At 30.0% G+C, this 25,419-nt stretch overlaps 1 protein-coding gene across 8 annotated transcripts in view; it reads left to right on the top strand.

The window, feature by feature from the left end:
• Positions 1–25,419, top strand: part of br (broad-complex core protein) — a 122,642-nt gene that overhangs the window by 9,081 nt on the left and 88,142 nt on the right. Inside the window, exon 1 of one of the 8 annotated variants that reach the window (XM_088262518.1) lies at positions 19,289–19,494. The exons of the other annotated variants lie outside the window; for them this stretch is intronic. Within the exon in view, the coding sequence (XP_088118644.1) occupies positions 19,430–19,494 (65 nt within the window). The 5' untranslated portion in view covers positions 19,289–19,429. Of the gene's footprint in view, positions 1–19,288; positions 19,495–25,419 lie in introns of those variants that run through there. 8 annotated transcript variants of the gene reach the window in all.

Here is a 25,419-nt window from a genome sequence, read left to right as displayed (position 1 = left end):
AAGTAGGTATACGCTATAAAACTTATATAGTTGAATCCACTAAGTATGGCCACGATGCGGTGTTTTATAAGCCGTGGATTTCAGAGTCACTTGGAGGTTATGTAATAAAAAAAAACTATATTGTGTTATTTTATTATATCATAAATATTTTTTGCTACTCATATAAATAAATGGCGTAAGATATTTTTTTTATTTATGTAGTTTTACTCAAATATTTGATAAAACCTGAGGGCCAAGAATGTAAGATGTCGAAACATCAACGAAGAATCTTTTTATACAGTCACTTCTTATACAGTAGTTTAAAAAAAGCATAACATCTACAACTTATACCGTAATTCAAAAAGCAAAAAAAATAACATATTTTTTAAATGATTTTTATAAAAGTCATAAAAACATTTGAATACTATTGAACATCTCGAAAACCAATATCTGTTTTTTATTCGCAAAAAAATATAACTCACATAAATCTCTCTTATAAAAAGGATCCATACAATTTTCTCAGGAAAGGAATTATCCGACAGGATCACGGAACTACTACCTCCCTGTATCCCTCGGGACCCTGGCCACCTGTTGACTCAGTACCCTGTATGATGGATGAAGCATCGCTCCGTAAAGGAGACCGATTACTTCCAAGTCACTGGCCGACCCCGTATTAGGGATTTGGTGCGGACATTTAGTGTATGACGCGCCCCAGACAGCCATTGTTTAGGGCGTAGTGAGGAAAACTTGGAAATTATGATACATTAGTTGTGTTTTTCTCGACCCTAAATCATTATTATTTTTAACTTGTATGCTTTACTACACCAAATGGAATATATGTGGAGGTCCTCACCAAAACGTTACATTTGGATTATAAATGATTTTAAGTAATCAGGAACTCTAGCTTGTAAAATTGTTACATTTAGGTGCGATTTAATGATTTCATATTGGTTTAACACAGGATTTGTCACGTTTTGTTGCTAGAATACAGTTATCAGAACAGATTTACATTTTAAAGATTTTTTGTCCAATATTGGAAATGTAACTTTTTGGTGAAGACCTCCACATATGTACATAACAATAGTAAATTTTACAACCTTTTGAGTGTGTTCAAATACTTGGTCAATAATCTGGATTATCTCCAATTAGGAGTCGCTCCTAATTGGAGATAATCCAGATTAGTAAACTAGTATTTGCAAACACTCAAAGTGTTTTAAATAAATTTATATTATTTGCAAAGTCAAATTATAAGCTTAAATAAAAAATACAAATGATATTTTCCAGCGTTTCTCAAGTATGTGAATATGATCCAGGATTCACACCTCACATACTTTCTGGAAGAGTTTTTGCTTAATCGAGTTTAATCAATATATCTAAAAGTTCCAAGAATTTGAATAGTGTGGTTGTCAATCATGGGTAGAATTGGTGAATGTTACACGATTTCTTCTTCCTCAATGTTAAGATGTCAAAAAAATTATATATTATTTAGGTATTTTCAGGGCTCAAAGCTTGAATATATATATTTTTTAACATACCTCATTTCCAAAAAAAATATGCTATCAAATTGATTTAATCTTCGTTTCAGTCTGAGAATCGCCCCAAGAAATTGTGAACCATTTATAAACGGCCTAGCGTAACTGATTACCCACGAAAAGTGATGAATGCATTTTTAGTTGCAACTTTAACAAGATGCACTAAATTCGTGCTTAGTGAGAAATCACGGACCGTAAATCCGGTCGCACAATTTTTTGCTGAAATGGACAAAGCAAGCTGCAATTTGAGGCTTTTGGTGTTTTTTTTTTGGCATTTATGGTTTCTTGACCGTTCCCACCTAGTTCGTTCGAAGAACGCTATAACATGATTTTTAATAAATTTTTATTTATTTATTTTTTTTTTTTTTTTTTTTATTTATTTATTTTTATAAATCACAATTTTTAACATATATTAAAAATAAAAATAAAAAGTTATTTTGCAGAGACCCACCAAGCCACCTTGTGTGTCAATTAAAATTATGTTTCCCATTAAAAATTTTAGCTTTCTTTTCCTTGAACGTTTTTTTGGTTTACATTTGGCACGTTCAATAACTTAATATATATATATATATAAAATAACATATGGTGTATAATAAGTTTTTTTCAACTAGTCAAAAGTTTCAAAAGTCAAGTAGTTTCCAATCCTAAGTAAATTTTTGAGAAGAATTTGATATTTAAAGTTTAATTAATTAATTTGTAGAATTTCATGAACTTTAAATCAAATCAATTATATTTTCACTCAGTTTACTAGTTTGATCAAGAAATATACCTACAACAAAGTAGAAAGTACATGGGAAAATTCTGCGGAAAATTAATTTATATAGAAGACGTAAATAATTTACATGCATTGCAGGAACATTAATTATAATTTTTATGTTTCTTAAAGAAATATGTATATCATCAAAATTGATCAGGTTATTCTGTAAAACTATGTCTATTAAGTTTTGTAAAACTATTATATCAAAAGATATCAATATTCTTTTTTGTTAATATGACATCCCATTAAATAAGATAATGATCACATAATCATTGGTACATGGAGTTTATTTATAAAACTAGATATATCCAGTCACGTGTTGCTGTAATTAGTCAGATTAAATAGAAAGGAAAGAAAATAGAAAGCACACATTTATAATATGTTTAACTTACAGGTGTTTACTTTATTTAGCGAGGTAGACATTGTCTAAAATATTTGTTTTCATTTTTATTTTATTTTTACATAATTATATTAGAATTCTTTTCCACTATTGAAAAGACAAATTATTGTAATTTTTTACTGAAATAAACGCCGATTTTCATCACTGAATTGAACTGAAATGAATTTCACAATGAGTACCTACCCATCACCATCTTTGGTTGCGTTGAGTAAGTTTTTTATTTTTTTTTTATTTAGCGGAGATATTCATGAAATGTTTGTAAAATTCCTCCCAAATCATTTTATATAATAGCAAACGCCTTTAAACATGATATACAGTTTTTAAGTTACTCAAAAATCGACCAGTTATTTTATTCACAATAAGTATTTTAAGTGTGTATTTAATTACTGTTCAAAATCTAAGTTTGTTAACTTAAGAATTATTTATAATGTCTACAATATTAATAATATATGTCGTAGACAAACCCAGACTTGTGAACGAAAATTTGGACATACTCAAAATATTGTATATTAAAACAAATACTAAAAATTTCTTCTTTTACATTATTTAAAATTTATTTCATAAAATTTATATAAAATTAACCTCAACGAAACCCGGTCACTGGTTAAATAGACTAAAAGTGAAAAAACCTATGAGGTTGTTATTTTCATACATAAAATGCAGTTCCACCAAGAAATGTCAGTACAATACTTTACAATATTTTTTGTTTAAAAAAAAGATAAAATAAACATGTAGGTATGAAAATAGAACATAGAGATATCCTTCAATCGTTTCGTACTAATAATACATAGACGAAAAAAAATATGCATACTCTAATATAATAAGGTATATGAGTGTTATTTTGTCCTTGAACGTAGGGTACAATGTCCTGAAGTAGTCTTCAGAGACCTTAGAGGTCCAATTTCATAGTTTCACTAAGTGTGTGCTTGTGTGTGTGTGTGTGTGTGTGTGTGTGTGTGTGTGTGTGTGTGTGTGTGTGTGTTGTGTGCACAATCACAAGCGAGAATTACGGCTGACACATTATGCGCTTAGGACAATGTCCTTCTCATTGTATGAGTGAGTTTGCGATTCAATGCGAATACGCGGCCCTTTCAAAGGGTGACCAGAAAGCCTCTTAAAAATAATAAAGACAAAAATATATATTTAAAAAAATTCAAACATTATTCTTTTGATTATTTACTCATTTATGTCGATATTCTATACGTATGTTAAAGTTTGACAATTTAGAAAATAATTTCGTCCTTCCAAAAACGATTTTTTCCAATAATTAATTTAGAAGTTACTTTGTAAATATATATATAATAATGTTTTAATATCTGTCCATTTATTTATTAAAGTTTTACTTGGTGAAAACCAATATTTCTTTTAATTGTGATACGTGTTTCGAAGCATTCAGCATTATTTTTGGTGTTTGTAAACAGGGTGGAATGCATCGAAACACGTATCGCAAACATGGGTAGAATGATGAATTAAGTGTATAAAGTGAAAACTTAAACCAACCTATGACAGGTCATGATCCCTGTAAATATTCAGACCTCCATATTCTTATACATCTTTGTTGAGATGTTGATACCTTTTTTTTTATACTTATCCTACTTTTGACCTGACCTTCTTCTGTTGGTAACGTCAGGGGGACCTGACGTCGACCATCACATGAAAGTATTTGACATACCTAATTATGCCAAATTCTCCTCGGTCTTCCTCTCCTCATTTTTCAAACTAAATTTATCTCATAAATTTTGTTTTACCGTTCTTTCCTCGTTCATTTGTTCTACATATCCAAAATATGTCAACGCAACCTAAAAATATATTTTACCTTAAACACAAAATTGATGTATTTTGAAACTATACATTGTATTCAAGAAAAATACTATTGACCTTCCATAACCTCCCAACTAGGGTCTTTGCACTCACCTGGGTTTTTCTCTCACGGTTCGAGTATGTAAATCATGTATCAAGACTTTTTAACCACCGTGTGTTACCAAAATGCGTTTGTATGCGTACGCTTCTTAGAGTCATAGGCACGAGTATGTAAGCAATTCTTTTTTTATCTTCAGCAAATGTGGGCGAATTCTCTCGCATAAAAAAAGTCTATGCATCTGGTAGAACATTCATCTGCAGATTTTGTGCGTTTGTATTGTAAATATATACATATAGCTATACATATAATTGATGCGTCTATGTGTACGTATGTATATATAGTGTATAGTTGCAGCCGGACGAATATTGAGCTCTTTCTATTGTTTGGCCCGAAAAATAAAACAAAACAAATAGTCCAATAATCGTTTATTCGAGTTGTTGGAATTGTAAGGAACACAGGCGAAAGGGCAAGCTTATAGCATCGTGTCTGTCGCATTTCCGTTTATTCAATGACCTTTGTCATATTTATATATCTATTTAAAAAAAATAAAATATTATACATGAAGCATTAATAAAACATCTCACAATGAATATTTTCATTCTGAGAAAAATTCAATAAAATTTTGATAAGCTTCGACTATATTAAGACTACTCGTATAAGAAAATGAAATCAATTATATAACATGAAATAAAAATTCCCTTTTTCATTTTTATATAAAATTTAAAGCCTTATTGAGGTAAGGAGATTTCTTTTTTACATCAAAAGGTCTTATTTTCAATATGTTCAATCGAATATTATACATATTTTCAATGTAAAGGCGACTTAGGTTGAGGACCTAAAAAAACTCCTAAAATAATTTTTGAATAATTAGATAAAATCTTTAAAAATTAAAATTATTTACGAAAAAATATCCAGTTAGTAATATTTTGCTTTTCCATAGATGTCACTGTATATTTAAAATTTTATTGATGAAAAATTCAAAGCCATGTGCCGGAAGAAAAACAATGAAATTGATGCAGCTATTCCAGACATATATTATGTTTCTTTCATATTTGACGATATCGCAGATATATAAAAGAATGGTTTTATTGTTAGAAAGTACTAGAAAAATAGTATATTAATAATTTTCAGTAATAAAATTTATAAATATCGACTGTTTATCAAAACAATCATTCCAGTAATTAATTCGGTCATTTTGTGGTAAAACTTATTATATTATTTTGTTTACTTAACTATAAACAGTATTTAATAATGATATTAAATCCATCGAAACACGTGTCAAGGTAGATTTTAAGAAATAATGTTATTTACCTAGTAAAATTTAAATAAAAACTATACAATTTACACCTCGTATGGGTGCTACATTATATAAGCTTTAGTTATATATAAACTTTAGGAAACTATATAGTTAAATTTTTAAAAATATGTTAAAATGAAATACTGATAATTTATTTCTAAAAAAATAAGTTTAGTCAAAAAATTAATAAAAAAGAGACTTATGGCACATTTAACGTGACATTTGAAATGAAAATTATGTTAAACCACCAGGCATTAGTAATATTTAGTTTTTCACGTGAACTTAAATATCAAATACCAAAATGTGTTAATATTTTTTTTTAATGTTTTTTTTACATATCGGTTAAAAAATAAAATAAGGCGATTGACTTCATTGACAAGAAAAACGTATGCCACTTTGACTCAGTGAGACATACGTATTTATAAATATTACACGCAAAAAAAAACACAGGAATGTAAAAAAGGCAATGACGTATCTTTTGCAGTCAGCTTGCGTTGCATAATTGAAAAGTATTCTCCTTGAGGAACCCCAGAATGCATTTTGTTTTATGTGACCTTCACAGGGCGCGAGTTTGTTGAACTCAAATTTCGGACTGGCCCGACGATCTACGAAGTCAATCAGTCTCTATAAAGTGAAAAATCTCCGGCAAACACACACACTCACCAAACTGCATACAAAACACACACACATTTACATTTACATACATGCGTTTGCACACAATATCAAAACTGCAACAGCCCGAATTACGAAGACCTCGTGAGAGAACGCATCGCCTCGCTCGGTCTGAAGTCTAGAGGAAGTTTGAATAAAGGTGTTGCTCATTCAATGTTTTTTTTTAGTTTGGTTGAATAAAGTTTAAGAGGCGATAATGATATCCTGTAAGCTGAGTGCTTCAGTCGAAGACATGGCTTAGAGTTTTGATTAAGAAAATTGTCTTTTTTATTTATTTTTATTTATTGATTTGGCGTTTAATTTTAGAAATCCCTTTTAATTTATGTATTATTTGTTAAATAACACAGATTTTTTTGAGTCTATTGATTTAAAAATTAAAATTTGAAAATAAGTTGTATTTTATTGTTAAAAAAACACATAAAAATTAATATTACAATAATAATTTTGTGTTAGTTTAATAATAATGTTTATTACATGTTTTCTTTTTAAAATACAACTTAGTAGACTCAAAAAATCTGTGTTTAATTTAACAATTGACACAGAAATTAAAAAAATAATCATTCAATTTTTAAATATTTTTTTTTAAATTGACATCCTCGTTTTTTTTTAATGGCTGGTTTTTGTTAATTTCTTGGTTATAAAATATAAAACCAACACTAATTAAAAATTTCAAAATTGATTAAAAACTTTTAACAATTAAATATTTTAGCCAGCAAAAAATATTAAAAACCGTGATTCAAAGTTTATTTAAAAGAATAGAAAAATTTATTTCTCTGATATATTTTATAGGTGTCTCAAGTGAGATGATGCATCATTTGTTTTTTATACGTTGGAAATTGAGCATTTTACGACTTGCATTTGGCTGGTTTGGATTTAGTAACTTTATACAATTGTCACGATAACCATCTTTAAAATTTTCATCTAACATACGAAATGAATCCTACAGCAATACACATGTACAATTGTACGCTCAAATTAATGCAATATGGATGTTCTTATAATAAAAATAATGGCAAACGTTACACAACTGTATAAAGTGATTACTTAATCCAGCCAAATACCAGGTCGTTAGCCCTAGAATGCTCAGACTCAAAACTCATAGTACGTTAAAAAATCATTTGTCTGAAATTTTTAAACGTTGCTTTCCTGAAAGTGATTCGAATTAGCAACATTTTCAATATGTCCAAATACTTGTTCACAATTCTGGATTATCTCCAATTACAGGAGCTATTTTTCATATTATTTTTTGACATCTCAGCATAGATGAAGAAGATTATGGAAGTCAGGACATTTACGGAGCTTACGACCGTCATAGGCTGGTTTAAGTGATCACTGTGCACGCATGTAATATTCACAAATTTTACACATGATTAACAACCACACAACTCAAATTCTTAAAGTTCTATATATATATATATATATATATATATATATATATATATATATATATATATATATATATATATATATATATATATAAATTTATATATATATATATGATCCAATTTTGAAACATTGTACAATAATCATTAGAATTTTTACTAGAGACATCTATTGGTGACATGAAGAAGCTTTAGTTGTCAATCATGGGTAGAATTGGCGAGTGTTACACGTGTGTAAAGTGATCACTTAAAACAGTCTATGACGGTTGTAAGCCCTGCAAATGCCGAGACTTTCATATTCTTTTTCATCTATATTGAGATATCAAAAAATTATATGATAAATCATTTCCATAATTGGCAATAATCCAGATTTGTGAACACGTATTTGGACACACTCAAAATGTTGTTAAAATAAGATTTGATGACAAATACTCGTATGTATGACGTCGTTGATTTTCTCTACCACGCATTCGCAAATGAAAAAAACGTGACAACGGTATGAGGGATCGCGGCGTCACATTGCGAGGACGGTTGTACTAATGTCTAAATTTAAATCAAAGCGACCTTGGATCAAAATACTCTAGACAATTCTTTCCGATACAGATCATTACAAGACACTCGCACGTTATATAACGGACCGGAGGTGATCGATAAAAACCGATCTGCGGGAGACAATATCTACACGTGATATAACGCAGTGGTCCTCAAAGTGGGTATGCCGGAAATTCCACAACGAAGAGACAAAAGAAATTCTACGGAAAGGAAGAATTTCTACGGAAGAGACGCCATATTTGTCTTCAAAAACACTATATAATAAAAATAATAAATGTGGATAATTTTGACCGCCCCTAAGTAAAGTACTCTATCTGCAAATCTGTTACTCTACAGGAGAGAGCTTAGAAGATTTTTTCAACGTATTCTTTTTATTAATTAATGGTTTTATCTGAAATTCTAAACTAGTATTATACTTTATTTATTGTTTCGGCATTAACTTTGTGGTAAAACATGTTACAATGATTAAAGAAAACACTTGTTTTTTACCACTTGAGTTTTATTATAGACATGTTTTATTATAGTCTATAATAAAACTCAAGTGGTAAAAAATAAGTGTTTTCTTTAATCATTCTAGTATTATACATTCAAAAACACGATAAAATAATGTATTCAATCGTTTTAAAAATTTAACGCTTTGTCAAAATTAAGTAATTAGCGTTTTAGAAGTTCGGTTCATTTTGAAAATTCGATGTACATAGCGTCTTTTACGCCTGAAAACTAGGCGTAATTTATTTTATGAATTTTTTGGTTATTTATATTTGTAGATAACGGTCAGTTGATAACGTACACCAAATATCTCAAAATTGACAAAAACGTAGTTAGAGCACTTTACGTAGGGTACGTCGATTTTTATAGCGCCATTTTCGTAAAATACTACCTCAAGGGCGCTTCGCTGTGAATGAATTGGGGAGAAGAAGAAAATGATTTAGCAAACAAATGTGTTTTTAGTTTTTTTTTCTAAAGTACAAATAGCACCAAATTTTCTTCTTTTCCTTCTTCATTCTTCTTATGGACCCTCAGATCTGTCCGTTTCTTTATCCATCTCTTGTGACGTGGACTGTCAGCTGTCACACCATCGCTTTGGAGTTCTTCCAGGTGGTCTTCTTCAGTCTGGGTTCTCTTGAAGAGCAATTTGTTCCAGTCTATTTTCATACATTCTATTGACATGGGCATTCCAGAATCGTAATCGCTGTCTTCCTCATCTGACTATATCCTCCGTACTACATATTTTCCAAATTTGCCAAACTGGTCGTGGGCTCGATTCCCATCAATCGCAAATAAATTCTAGAAATATTTATTTTCAATTAATCTGCGTGTTTGTTATGTATTTTTTACATTTACCTTATACATTCCCTTCAATGCAGTAATTATAATATATTTGGTCAGTTAGTAAAGGGCCGTTTTAGTGGTAAATCACATCAAAGGTGCTTTTCAATTTGCAGTAATTTTATGTTTTGCAGCTTTCCATTCTAACAATTAATATTTACATATATATATATAGATAGGTTAGATTAGGTCAGAATGAGTAAGTTTAGGTTAGGTTAGCTTTATTTATTTTATTTTATTTATTTAAAAACATATTACATACAAAAATTATAAATTAACATATTTAATATTCCCGATAAGTAATTCCCATTTCTCATTTTGAACAGACAAAATGACATGGACATGGGAATAAGGTTTGAACACAAATAAGTAAGTTTTAAAAATACATATAAAAAATTAAACAATACAAGGCTAAATATGAAATATAAAACAACGAACGGGTATGTTAAATAGGCATAGAAAATATATACATAAATAAATCAGGTAAGACCATGTTTAAGGTAATGCAGCTGGTTAATTTAGGTATTGCCAATATATTGTAAGGACCTTATTCCAAGCTTACTATCGCACCTGCAGATAAACCTTTTAATGAAGAGACTTTGCGGGTTATTCCTGTAAAAAAAATGTTCGCGATCAAAAAAGTTTGGAGATCACTGATGGCAGGTTATAACTCTGCAAAGACAGAAAGCCTGTATTAAACAAGAATATCCGAGCTAAATTTAACGTTTACACAATCCTTGTAATATTCATAACGGCTATGATTTTGCCACCGTAACCTAAGGGAGAAATCTTACGCAAGGCTCAACCCTTCTTAAAACAGAAGGCTGTCGGGCATATTAAAAATAGCCACGGCTCGGCTTTCAATTTGATAAGGCTTCATTGCATTTCAATTTGGCGTAGGTTATAATAACAATTCACAAAAATATTCGTATTTTATATAAAGCCAGCTTTAAAAAAATATTCGTAAAATTTATTTTTGTTTCAAAGACATTCATACTTTTGTAGACTATAAATTCAAAGTATTTCTGTTTCATCTGATGAAATTATAAATAACGAATAAGGAATCTTAAAATATTATTTTAAACACGATGCAAGTATTAACTTTTCGAAGGAGCAAAGATTTATAGAAATTATACAAAACATTTTTTTTAAAAAAAATGCGAAATATTTGTGTCTGTATTATTTACACAAATATTCCATATCATACTATTTCTGTGAGCCTAGGTGGCTGATTATTAGAAATAGGTATCAAATTGTGGTAGAGTGGGTTCGAAACTCTGACTATAGAGTCCGCGACATTAACCACGGGACCACAACATGACACATTATTTCGCATCTTCCATGCATTAAAAAATAAGGGTCTCTGCTTCATAAAAAAGTATAGTCAAATCAACCATAAATGCTGCCGATTACTCACACATAAAAAACAGGTTTATTATATAATCACTTAAACATTACAATTTAAAAATGATATTTTGGCGTATTTGAGGAAATTTAACATTTTTTGGAGGAATTTTGAGGAAATTAGAGGGCAATTTGAGAAAATTTTATGACAGCAATTTAAAAGTGCTGTAACAAGGCGAACCAATTGTCACAAATTTTATTTTTATTAGCTTTTAATAACAAAATACAATTTGAATATTTATTGTATATAAATGAGTAATTTTTTATTATTATTGAAAATATTTAATATTGTAATTATTGTTTTAATCGCATTGCAATTAATTGTCATGTATGTTTTTATTAAGAACTATCTGAGCATCGTTTATATATATATAAAAACAAATACTTTTTTGTACTTGTAAACATACATAGGCATAATAACTTTATAAGTTTCAAATTACAGTTGCTAAGTTACAGTACAAAATACTTGGACCGACTGAATTTTTTGTATCAATGAGTTATATTGGATTTTTGTACTTTATTTTAGGTCAACGAATCCTTAAATGAGTCGATTTAACCCTGAAGCGTAGTTTTGTAGTAAGTTAGCGTGATATTGCCTAATTTGGAATGGCATGCAATCGAAATATCCTCTCTAGAACTTTTCTGAAAAGGGATCATAATTGCCCATCAGCAACTGAATGCTGCCATCAATCTATGGAAACAGGAAGCATTTTTAATAACATTAGTAAAAGGTTAATTTACGAGTATGTGTTTGTGGGTATATATTTTTATATTTATATTAAAACTAAAAAATTCATAAAAAATATTAGTTTAAGTTGATGAGAATATTTGTAGTTCTCGAAATTAGTCGTGTTTACATGAGTAAATACAAAAAGTGGTTTTATTTTCAAATTAAAATGATTATTTTATTTCACAACTCCAAATCAATAAATAATTTAACTGATGTATTCTGAAAACACTTTCGCCCGAATTGTTATATAATAAATAATAAATCCCTTACCGCACCCCAATGATGCATAGGGCACTGCTTCATATAAACGCAGTGTTATCTCGATCGATTAAACATGAAGGAAAGGTGATCAGCCCTCCACTTCAGGTACCAGTCCAGTGTAATATTGAATAAATATTAGAGTGAAAAAATCACTTATATTTATTAAACCCCCCTGGGAATCGAACCCGGGACCTCCAGAACGGTAGGCGAGCATGCTGACCATTACACTACGGAGGCGGACATTGTAATATAGTAGAATATATCTTCATATTTTTTTCGTCAAATATCGTGATATATAAAATAATAGAATATTTAATTTATAAGAAAGGAGGAAATATATATTGTACATACATACTTCAAAATTATGAATAAATTTGCATTTTATTACATTGATGCCAGCATACTTACCATACGTAAACTAATCTAATGCATTTCCAACTGTCAACTTGCAGTTGTTATATTAAAACTAACTGAGTAACCATCACGCCGCTTCTCCGTAGGGGTAGGCAGAGTAAATAGAAAGCCACACCAATCTGTCTATGCAAACAATTTTCGCCTCTTCCACATTGTTTAAATTACAATACACCATTATTTTCTATCGATCTTTCATTCTTTCCTTATAACACCATTAAAACATCTATCATACATTGTTTCGCCGCACATTCGTCTAAGAGTTCTCATTTCGGAATGTTGTTTTGGTTTTGTAGTATTCTTCTTCAAAACCTTATTTGCACCCGATGGTGCGTAGGGCACTACATCATAAAAACGCAGTGTTATCTTGATCGTTAACATGTGAAGGAAAGATAGTCAGAGCCCTCAGGGTGATATTGAATTAATATTACAGTGAAAAATCTCTTATATTTCTTAGATTCCCCTCTGGAAATCAAATCTGGGACTTCAAGTACGGTAGCCGAGCGTGTTTGCCATTACACTGCGGAGGCGGACTTTTTGTATTAGTCATAATGAACAAATTGTCATCATTTCTATATCGGCAGTCTGGATTTCTCATTAATAACCACCGGACGTTGTTGAATCGAATGTGTCTAGCTAGTCCAACCCATGATGACGTCAGATTAAATTATAGGCAGTCGACCCAACATTTTTCCACACAAACCTCATGTGTCACTTTGTACAGCATAGAGGACAAAACTGGCCGCAATGATCATCTTACAAAGTATCATTGAATCATTGATATTTATTTTATTAAACAAATGCAACATTTTTTTAATGGATTTAATTTAGCCACGTGCTGCTATGGCTCAGTCTAGTTCAATAGAAAAAAGGAAATAAGCGTAATAAATACTTACATATTTTAATGGTTTTATCTAAATTATATATATATATATATATATATATTTATATGTATATATATATATATATATATATATATATATATATATATATATATATATATATATATATATATATATATATATATATATATATATATATAAATATATATATAAATATGTATATATATATATTTATATATATATATATATATATATATATATATATATATATATATATATATATATATATATATATATATATATATATATATATATATATATATATATATATATATATATATATTATTATCAAGCCGTTAAATATCAGAATAGACACTAAAAAAGGCAGAAATTTTATCATACATTGAATGAACTTTAGAACTTCCAAGAATTTGAGTAGTGCTTTTGTCAATCATAGGTAGAATCGGTGAATATTACACGTGTGTAAAAAGTGATAGCTTAAACCAGCCCATGACGGTCGCAAGCCCCGTAAACGCCCAGACTTACATATTCTTCTTCATCCATGTTGAGATATAAAATATAATATTATTTATTAAAATTGTCGCTGAAAGAACGTATTACCCTTTGCCACGCATTCCCGATATAGCCGCTGACTATGTACGCACAGACGGAATGAATATATATGCAATATAAAAACGGGTTGGTGTATTTTTTCCGATGGGGTCAATGGCCAGCAAATTTCATGCTAGTGCATTTTGGCTAGTGCATCGAAACTGAACTGAGACTCGGCCCGAAGCGAGTATTACTTTTTATCTTTTTTTTCACTTAATTATTCTTGAAACAGGGCTTCTCACGATCTAAGAATTTGAAATTATAATTGCAAAAGATAATTTGTACATTGTAACTAAATTAATTTTTTCGATATCCAACATGTATTCATTTTGAATAAAGGATTCTTAAGGACATAAAGACTTTTTGTCCTCCAAAGGTAAAGCAATATTCGAACCCTTATCCACACCCCAATGGTGCATTGGGCACTTCATCATATAAACGCAGTGTTATCTTGATCGTTAACACACGAAGGAAAGGTGATCAGCCCTCCACTCCACCAGTCCAGGGTAATATTGATAAATATTAAAGTGAAAAAATCACTTATATTTATTAGACCCCCTCTGGCAATCGAACCTGGGATCTCCAGAATGGTAGCCGAGCGTGCTGACCATTACACTGCGGAGGCGGACAAAAAGCAATATTACGAATGTAAAATAATACATAATACTTAACATTCGCATTTCACCTACTTTTTAACCCTTTTTTCGAGTGTTAATTGTTCTTCCTCAATTTAAACGAAGGTAATTTTGACAAATATTCAATTTCGAGAATTTTCAAATAAGCTGAAAAAAACAATTATGTTTTAACCCTTTACCGCACTCAACGGTGTATAGGGTACTACTTCGTATAGATGCATTTTTATTTAAATCATTGTAAGTATGAAAGGTGATAGTCCTATGCTTCACATGCCAGTACAGGTGATTTAAAAAAGTATTAGACTGAAAAACCACTTATGCTTATTTTAACTCCCCCGTGAATCAAACCTGTGACCTGAAGCACGTCAGCCGAACACGCTAACCACTACACTACGGAGGCGGAAACTGAAGTTGAAATAATAAAAACGGAATAATTTTAATTATATTAACTAGAATAAAATATAATATTGTATAAAAATGTGTATTTCATCAGACGTTTAAATTTAAATCAAAACATTTGAATATAATTTATATTTGAAGCACTAACTTTGTGATAACTTTGTTTTAAAATCACTTAAAAAACTAAATATAGTGATTTGAAAACAAAGTTATATATTAATTACAAAACATTTGAATTTATTCAAAAACCAAATTCAAGGTTAGTTTGTTTTGTATAAAACAAGTATGTTATTATTATAATTGTTATTGAAAAACAAGAATTTCAATAAAGATATTTACTTCATAACTTTTATATCAGGGTATTTATTATAACATTGATTTGAAAAATATTTCAAAATATAGCTAGTTGAGGTTGATATAAGCGTTACAAAGTCAAGTTTTTTTTAAACTTTTGCTTACTTTCACATGAATTTGGGTAAAAATCTATAAACAAACATTGTATTTATATTGACACTACTCCAAGTATACTTTGTATGTTCAATACATTAATGGGTGTCAGACTATTGATCGAATATTTGAATTTTTAGGCAGGCGCATTTGCATGCAATTAATTATGAAATGGATGAAAACATTCATTTTTAAACACCTATGTAGTTTTTGACTGCACATATAGAGCATATATTATTTTGAATAACCCAGGGGTAGTGATTTATTTACATTTTCACATCTCAACATAGATAAAGAAACATATGGAGGTCTGCGTTTTAACGTCTGTCATCGGCTGGTTTGACAATAAGTGGAGATACCCAAATAAGTGAACGAAGATTTGGTTATACCCGAAAATGTTGTGACTAGTAATTTTTATCGATGAGATACTTACGACCGTGTAAAGAGTTGCATTTCAAAAGAAAATGGGACATTGTATTTTTTTTTTGTACAGTAAGCTTAACTCAAGACATTATTCCAACGGCTTTCATCGGGGCCACAACAGAGTAGATTCAGTCACTGGTCGAGAGCATTTTAACCTTTTGACTTGGTACTTCTCTCTATGGTTCCTTGATTTTATTTTCTTTAATTTTATTCTTTTTTTTTATTATTTAACGTATTCTTTATTTTGTTACATTATAAACACATTTAAACCTCAAATGGTTTTACAATTACGATTATATGCGGTACAAATGGTTTTACAATTACGATTATATACGTTTATACCTCAAAATTAAGAATAAATCAATAAAATAATTAAATAAATTAGCATCGTTTTTGAGATATATTTTTTAAATTGTTCTTCTTTGATGCATATACGCGCACAAGATCCCTCATAAGATCAATGCGGTGTTATAATGACGATGAGAAATATTTTTGATAGGATAAAAATGTAATGTTGTATAAAGGAGAAAGATATTACTTATATTTGAGAAAGAAAATGGAGTAAAAGTAGCAAAAAGATAGGCACTCAAAGTTACATACCCGTACTCCTATAAGGTTGTGAATATGAAACATATACTACACCACTGAAAACTGTACAAGGCCATTAAATTTTAAAATAATATTGGGTTAATAATAAAAGTTTATCAATTAATGTTACATAAACAAAAGTAATATTTGATAATAATATAAAATAAAATTGTTTTTTTTGAAAAATTCAAAAAAATTATGCTTTTTTGCGAATATTCAATTTTATTTTCGTAAAAAATACTTAGAATTTAAAATCGCGAAACTATAATTAATTTGTGAAATTTGGCACCCTAGCGTCATCTAGCCACAGTTCAAATACTCGTCATATCTGCTGTCCGCGTTCAAAATGAATACCACGAGTACATAAAACGATTTTCCACCGTAACTGTTCATCGTGCGTGGGTGATGAGTTTGCCCCTTTTTCCTCGGTGTCGTGTACTAGTAGTTTTACTAGAAGGAATGTAGATATTCGGACGGATGCATAAAACTTGGTATGTATATTTGTGCATTTTTTGCGTGTGGGCTGTCGAAAAAGAGCTGCACACATAAAGTGTGTTGCGTTGAATGACTCCGTACAATTTTCGGAGTAAACATTTTATACGTGTTTCAGCGATCAAATTAATTTGATAAAAATACAAACACTTTTGTATACAAGAATATAACCTTATTAAAAATATCTAAAAAAGGTCAATTGACGCAGCTAAATTCAACGTACAATATATAATATAATTAAATCTATCTCTTTTTTTAAACTCCTTCATTGATTGGAAAAGTAAAGGTACGCATCCAACTTATTTTTAATAAATGATTGTTTAAAATCAATAAATCAATTATTTTAAAATACTTACTTGTTTTACCGGCTCATTCTTAAATGTTACTTCAGTAAATTAATAAATTAATTTAAAAGTGAAATGCTGTACAAAGTGACTGTAAAAGATAAACATTTTCGATGGTTTAATAGCTAGAATATTTTGAAATTGAGTTTTTAAAAAAATCACATCACCATATACATTTTTAAAAGAAATACCAACTACATACTTTTACATAAATAATGATCTAAATAATTCCATACATTGTTGTTCAATCATGTGATAAATAAGGAAAATGTGATTTAAAATCAACAAAAATAGTTTATTGTTAATTTGAAAATATCCAATTTTATCGATAAATGTATGCACAAACTGAATCAATAAATACATTTTGAATGTTTCTTTAAAAAACTTTCTATTATACTGCATTAATAAAATTCAAGCAACATGCCGTTACAACCAAACACACGTCGCGAAACATTTTTTATTGTTTTTCGGCAGACCCACATGCACATTGCATACAGTCTTGCACCCACATACATACACGCACCACCACACACATGCACACAGTGCAATGCCACTGCACTCTAGATTTATTCAACAATGTTCCTCAGACAAAACGAGCTAACGCCACTCCTAAAAAATATAAATTCTCGCGTCACTACGCTTGCCCGAAGACAGTAAAATTATAGAAAAAAATCCTGTAAAGTTCAGGGGGCATTTTTTACTACCCATAGTCATTTTAAAGTTTGTTTTTTTAACAAAGAACCATATTTGAAAAGGTTTTTTTTTTTATAAAAAATGTGAATTAAAGTTTAGGTGATGATTTAAGTTGAATGTTTTTTCTGTCAATGTAGTGAAATGGAAAGCGCATTTAATCGACGGGTATGTATGAGTAAATGAATGAATGTGAAAGAGGCGGAGATTGTTTGTAAAGACAGATGGTTATGCGCGCTTGGGGTAGTATTTTACAAAAATGGCGCTGTACAAATTATCCAAATTATTATTATTACTATTATAAGTGAGTTAGTCTCGCTGCAGCGTTCAACACCGATTGCAGTCGAGTAATTTTAATACAATAAAGTGCCCTATGCACCATTTGATGCGGATAAGGTGAGAAAAATTATGTTGAATAATCGTTTTCAACCTGTATTTATTTAGATTGGCAGTGACAGAGACATTGAAAGCTACTAAATGTAAATTCATAGTAAAATCGGGATACAATTTTCTTTCGAATTTTTTACTATTTTTAACTTAGTTTTTAAAACTAAGTTGCTATTCAGTTACTTAGTTACTTAGTTTATAAAACTAAGTAAGAAATGGAAATTTATCATCGGGAATATTATATTTATGACTAAAACATATAATTTCTTTCAAATAAGTCATAAATAATAGCGATAATAATAAAAAGCCAGTTAGGCTCACAGCAATAATATAAAATTGAAGTATTTTTAAAATAATAAAAACAGATATATTTATAATTCAAATATACCTTTGTTTTAAAATCACCATAGAAGTTTTAAGTGATTTAAAAACAAAGTTAGAATTCAATAATATAATGGAAATTCACAAAGTTTTTGCTTCAAATATAAACTATACAGATATATTTTTCTTATTTTTTTAAATAAGTAAAATTTAAAATAAAATAAAAAATGGCTTTGTTAGCTTAATGTGCTTCTGTATCAGATTTAGAAATGCGGCGACACAACTTTCAATATTAAATAATCCCAATCGAAATTCGATTTTTTTGAAAGATTTGACTTGGGTGGTTTTCAGACTTCACCCCGACGCACGCACACATACCGAATTCGCTAATATGAGACTATAGCGTCAATATAACTTTTTGCGGGGTCCTTTTTTTATTTTTTACGTATCACTGCGTGCTTCGGCCTCTCTGGCTCGCGTAAGAGAAAAAAATAAGGAGCATAGATTCTAATTTCGAAAATAGTGCTCTCCGGTTGGGGTCCCGAGGCGGGCGCGTTTCGAATATTTCGGCATTTTGACGTCTGACGTTTCCCGCGTAAATTTTGACGTGACGATGCCAAATCGAGTGCAACTAGATAGCGCATGGTGACTTTGAACTTTGAAACAATAGTTGCGAGTGTCTATGAAATATTTTGATGAAAAATTGGTGACGTCAAATACCAACAAAATATTGGGACGCTGTGTTGAGTAAGTAGTTTTTAGGAGTTTTTGTGTTATTTTTGAAGTTATCATCTTTATTGTGAGTCATTTTATTTATTTTATGTATATTTTTTATTATTTGAAAAGAACTTCACTGAAAACACACATCGCTCAGTTCTTTCAACAACGTTATATATCAAAAATCGACAATTTTCATTTGTGCATGTTTTCAGAATGCCCAGAAAATGTACTTTATCCCAGCAAAAGCAGCATATTTTTAACTTAATATTTACTCGCTACAGGGTAGAAAGTGTTGGTTTTGCATTTTGGAGAAAATGTATTGTTTAATTATTTTTTTAAATATCCTAAATATTTTTCAAATGGAGAAAAAACACTCAGGTTTTACATTAAAAGATCTGCTGCACAGTAAAAAGTTCAATAAGTGGCTTGATATTTATTTTTAATACATATCATTATATTTTTAAACTTTAAAAACGAGTTTTTTTGAAAAATCAAGTTTTTTGATATTTGACTTTGTTGAAAGGAGTGAGCGATATAAGGCGGCTTAGTGGGTCTCTGCAAAAAAATAATATGTGTATGAACGTATAAATGTATGTATAATATATATGTTTGTAATGTGTATGTAAGTGGAGAAACCCAGATTTGTGAACAAGTATTTGGACACACTCAAAATGTTGTGAATATCAACTAATTCAATTTCTTTTTAGGAAATCATTAAAAAAATTGTATTAAGAAAAATATGCTGTATAATTATTACAAAATTTTGTGTTGTTACGGAATTATTATCATTTTTTAATATTGAGAACTCGATTTAAAAACCTGATATTATGCATTTTTACTTTATCTATTATTTATTTAAATAAAATCATGCATAACCCACCTCAATATTACCTGTTTGAAAGAACTAGAAACAAACAAAAATATTACCGGTTTATTTTCACACTAAAATCTTGTTTTTTCCTGAAATCTTTTGTTCTTCTTTTTGTATCTTTAAATTTAGAGGTTTCAAGAGAATTCTTAATTTATTTTTAATATTATCAAAATAAGATAAATTATCTATTTAATGGAATGAACATACTGTATAACAAAAAAAAAAATATTTTAACCTCATATATTTTATTTGACCAGTGATCGGGTTTCATCGATACTCACATGATCAGACTGGCCTGATATTCTGTCTGATTAATATATTGTGTAAAATATAAAAGTATAATTAAAATTGAAAATTAAGTTTTTACGAGAAGAATCTGAAATATATTTCGTGAAGGTCTCTGCTAAACAAAAAAATAACTTACTCAATTCAACCACAGTTGGTGCCGAGAACTTGCATATGAAAGAAGGTATCAAATGAATGATTTATATACAAATTCCGAAATTTTAGTAGTGAGGTTGTCAGTCAAAGGTAGAAAGGCGAATATTACAATTGTATAAATTGATCACTGAAACCATCCTATGACAGTTCCTTAAACTTATGTTTTCGAGAACTCACGTGTGAAAAAAAGTGTCCATCAAAGGATGCATATGTATCAGTTCCGAAATGTGTGTAGTGTGGTTGTCAATGATGCGTAAAATGGTGAATGTACATATGGATCAAGTGATCACTTAAACCAGCCTTTAATAAAAAGCACTGTAATTACCCAGATCATATTTTTCATAATCTTTTATTAATGTTTATTTTTTATTATTTTTTATTCTATCTTAATTGAGATATTGAATCCAGAATTCGCAAGTTTTATTTTTTATTTTACTATTTGTGAATAAGTGTGCCCAAAATTTGGGCACACTCACAATATTCACAAATATTTTGAGTGCGCCCAAATTTTGGGCACACTCACAACACACTCATAATGTGAGTTTGATTTCGATTTGACAAACCGCTCCTCGTCCTCCCGGATACGCGGGGTTGAGTTTTTCAATTCGGATTTATTTTGATTGCGAAAATAACTCGTGGACTTTCTGCGAGTATTGGGTGACCTAATTCAGGATGCCCTGTTAGACAGGCGGCGTGTAGAAGCAACTACCGTTCATGTAGGTCATACCTTTTTTTCTTGCATACGATTTGCGCCGACGCTAAAATATGAGAAACGCGCCTGAAAACCCGGCTATAATTACGTGAATATATATTTAGTACATCGCTATGAGGTCGTTCCATAAAAATACATCCATTTCAGTTTATTTTCGTCCATCATTTTATTTATTTATTTAAAAATGAAAAAGGGAGTTTAGGGAAAGAGGTAAAGGGAAAAACTAAGAGAAGAGGTTTAATGGACAGTTTAGATTCTAATGATATATAGTAATGTCTCAGACGTTTCTTAGAGAAGGTGCATTTTTTACAAGGAGAGGTAATTCATTCCATAGTCTGGCCGCTTGGACAGAGAAGAAATTACGGAAGAATGATGTGTTATGGCGAGGAATGGAAAGAGATTTCTGGGGAAGAACAAAGTGATAGACCGTGATCTGAGAGATATATAAAATTTTCAGACAGATATTTTGGTACAGGTGCATTTGAAACGTATCTGATGTTTTTCATTTCTTTCAAAATAAAAACAAACTTTTTATGTATTAAATGTTAAATCAATCACTGATTTTTTTAGTCTTCTAAGTTTATTTTATTGTTTAAAAAAAACACACAAAATACACATCAAATACAACTTAAACTCAAAAATCAGTGTTTGATTTAATATTTAAAACATAAATTAAAATAGAGTTCTTTAAGTTAAACGCCAAATCTACAAATAAAAGCTTACTAACTAATTCATAATATTTTTGACATCTCAACATAGATGAAGAAGAATATGGAAGTCTAGGCATTTACATTCAATTACGACCGTCATTAGCTGGTTGAAATCATCACTTAAACCAGCCTATGACGGTCGTAAAAACCCACACTTCCATATTCTTCTTCATCCACGTTAGGATGTCAAAAAATAGTATGAAAAATAACTTTTAATTGGAGATAATCCAGATTTCTGAAAAAGTATTTGGACATACTCGAAACGTTTATAACTCAATAATTAACCACCAGGTCGCCTCCACAGGGCTAGGCAGAGAAAATAGAACGTCACACCACTCTGTCATTGGACTAGTACTTGACGGTCAGGACTGATCACCTTGCCTTAATCAAATTTAAAATAACTTAATGTTGAGACAATTTGGCGCAGTGCCGTATGCACCATTGAATACGGATAAGGGTCAAAAGAAAAATGATCATTTGATGATGCATATAATGGTATATGTTAGACAATGTACTGAGTGATTACTTAAACCATTCAACGACAAGTTGACCCTGTGAATGTCTACATTCCTTACCATCAATTGAGATATCAATTTTAAGAATACGTTTACGATAATGATAACGCTTCATTTATTTTATACTTTCATAATTAATGTAACGATTTAATTATTTTTATAAAATGATCTTAGACTTCAAACATTATCTGAAACGTTTGACTGATCACCACGTCTAATGTTTTTATTTACATACAATTTACGATTAATTCATATATGATACCAAACGAAAAAATAAAGCAAATAACAACTATGTAAAGGCGAATAAACTGTTCGTAAAAATATTTTTAAGGGAAAAATAATTTTAGTCTTTCAGTAACCTACTGAAAAATGGTGCAAAATAAACGTTCTTACCGCTTTGAATACCACTCCGACATTTATTAATAATCTACGTTTACAAATACAAAACATCGTTTGTCATTAGTGAATGGGCCGAAGATCTCGACATTATCTTTGTATTCTAATAAATTGCGGATACCGAAGGCGACCCATTTTCTGAAATTTAAAATATGGTTACGATTCCGTTATAATACAACGCCCCCGCCTGCAAACAAGCGCACTGCCAGGGCGCGGAGGGATGAAGAAGGCGGCAGGGCGCAGTACTACAACCCCCTCCGCTGATCAGTTGTACTCCAACATAAACAAGCATACTTCTGTCGGTGTTTAAACGCAGAAATATGTATGAGTCGGCCCCATCCACCCCATATCTGCAAGAAGAAGAAATGTAAGAGGGCGGTATGGGAACAAGGGAGGAATTAGAAGTTTCCTAAGACGTTGCCCCCAGCCCCCTGCCAACTTACAGCCACCCCCGAGAGAGAGACAGCCCTACTCTCGCGTCCCGCTTCCGGGTTACGTACAAATTCTCAAATAAAATGAATTCATTATGGCGAATTTTCGACATGCATGTAAAACGGAACGCCGGGCCTTTTTGGCCGGAATTACAAATCATCCCTCGTACTCGTAACGAATGCTTAAGGACACATGCTCGCCGTGTTTACTTTATTTTTTGTGTTTTATTTTATAACACATATGTGTTATGCGTATAAAGAAGCTCAATAAAATCCACACAAAACAGTGTAATACCAATTATGATTACGTTTTGCGAAAAATGCTAAATAATTATCAGCGAAATGCTTTTCGCATTTACCTAACATGTGCCGGTAAGGGTCAGAATAAGAAAAAAATGGATGGAAAAAAGTCTTTGAAATTATGAAATGAAACGGTTTTTTTTTAAATCATTGAGTGGCATGAAAGAAAAATCAAATAAGCATACTAAAATAAATAATGTAAATCAAATACGAGTATTTTATTTTTTACGGAAAAGCACAAATTATATAGCACAAATTTATCATTTGTTTTTTTTCAAATTTATTCGATGCATTTTGTTTCACACTGTGAACATCTAAATTAAGCCTAAATGTTTTTTTTACCCATTTATTCGGTACAAAACTTTTCAGCAAATTTTATTATTACACTAAGGTATCTTAATTTCAGTGAAGAAACTTCGGATTTCTTTCATTGATTGTTTACAAAATTTGAATAAACGCTTATAAATATCTCGCTATGATTGACAGACATCTTTGTTTGATATTTTTTGCCTGGAATGAAAATAATATTAGCAGTTATTTAAAATTATATTTAGTGTTGTTTAATCATATTTATTCTGACAAGTACACTATGAAAGAATTTAAGTCATCGAATTCAGATTATTATGAAAAAAATTAGACTTTTATTCCATTCAATGTATTTAAATCCTTTTGAATAATTATACCGTAATTGTAATACATTGAAATAACGAAAGAATCCATGGCTAAGATAAAAATATCGATAAAATAAAGAAAAGTGTGTTGAGATAATTTGGACACGTGCAACGACTTATTTTGAAACAATAAAACAATTTTTTGGGGCGACTGTACATAGTTGATAATAGGAACAGAGGAAGACTCGGGAAAACTTGGTATGATCAAGTATGCCAAATAATTTAAAGGTATCAGGTCAGTCGGAATATTCAGCAACAATGTATGAGAAGATGAATGTGGAAGAGGCGAGTAATATTTGTAAAGATAGTGTTATATTGAACTTGACGTTTTAAATGATATACAATATGTAAATATCTCACAGAAACATAGCGATTTATTTGAGGGGGAAAATATGTGGAAAAATTCGAGACCATTTAAAGAAAAGAGAGTCAATTTATTTTTAATATTTTGCTAAGCAAATCAAATGTTTATAACTCCTGCCAAAATATACTCATTTAAATATTTATGAAGTTTGCTGTATCAAAAATGAGGTGTGCTTTTTGTAGTACAGTAATTGCAGAAAAAAATCTTACTATTTTAAAAAATATTATTTATTAATGATATAAATTCGATTTCTCGTCAGACCAAGAACTTCTGGTTTCTTTTTAGTATAGATGCCCTTCTAATAATAATATTCATGGAGCATTACGATCCCTTTTCTGTTATTCAGAATTGCTGGACGAAATCCGATTTATTTTTCACGTTGTGTTTCAATACATTTAGGTATTGTAACTCCTTCCAAATATCCCTTAATTATCTTACCCAAACTATCAATTTCATTCACCCCATTAATAATTTCAACATTAATTGATATCAATCCTAGGTTAATAGCACGTAAAGACGACTTTTTTAAAAATGAAAAATA

The sequence above is a fragment of the Brachycentrus maculatus genome, unplaced genomic scaffold, assembly GCF_059751285.1.
Source record: "Brachycentrus maculatus isolate JH-2025_06_01 unplaced genomic scaffold, ASM5975128v1 h1tg000180l, whole genome shotgun sequence".
NCBI lineage: Eukaryota > Metazoa > Arthropoda > Insecta > Trichoptera > Brachycentridae > Brachycentrus > Brachycentrus maculatus.
Note: the sequence above shows the minus strand (reverse complement) of the source record. Positions and strands in the feature narration are given on the sequence as shown.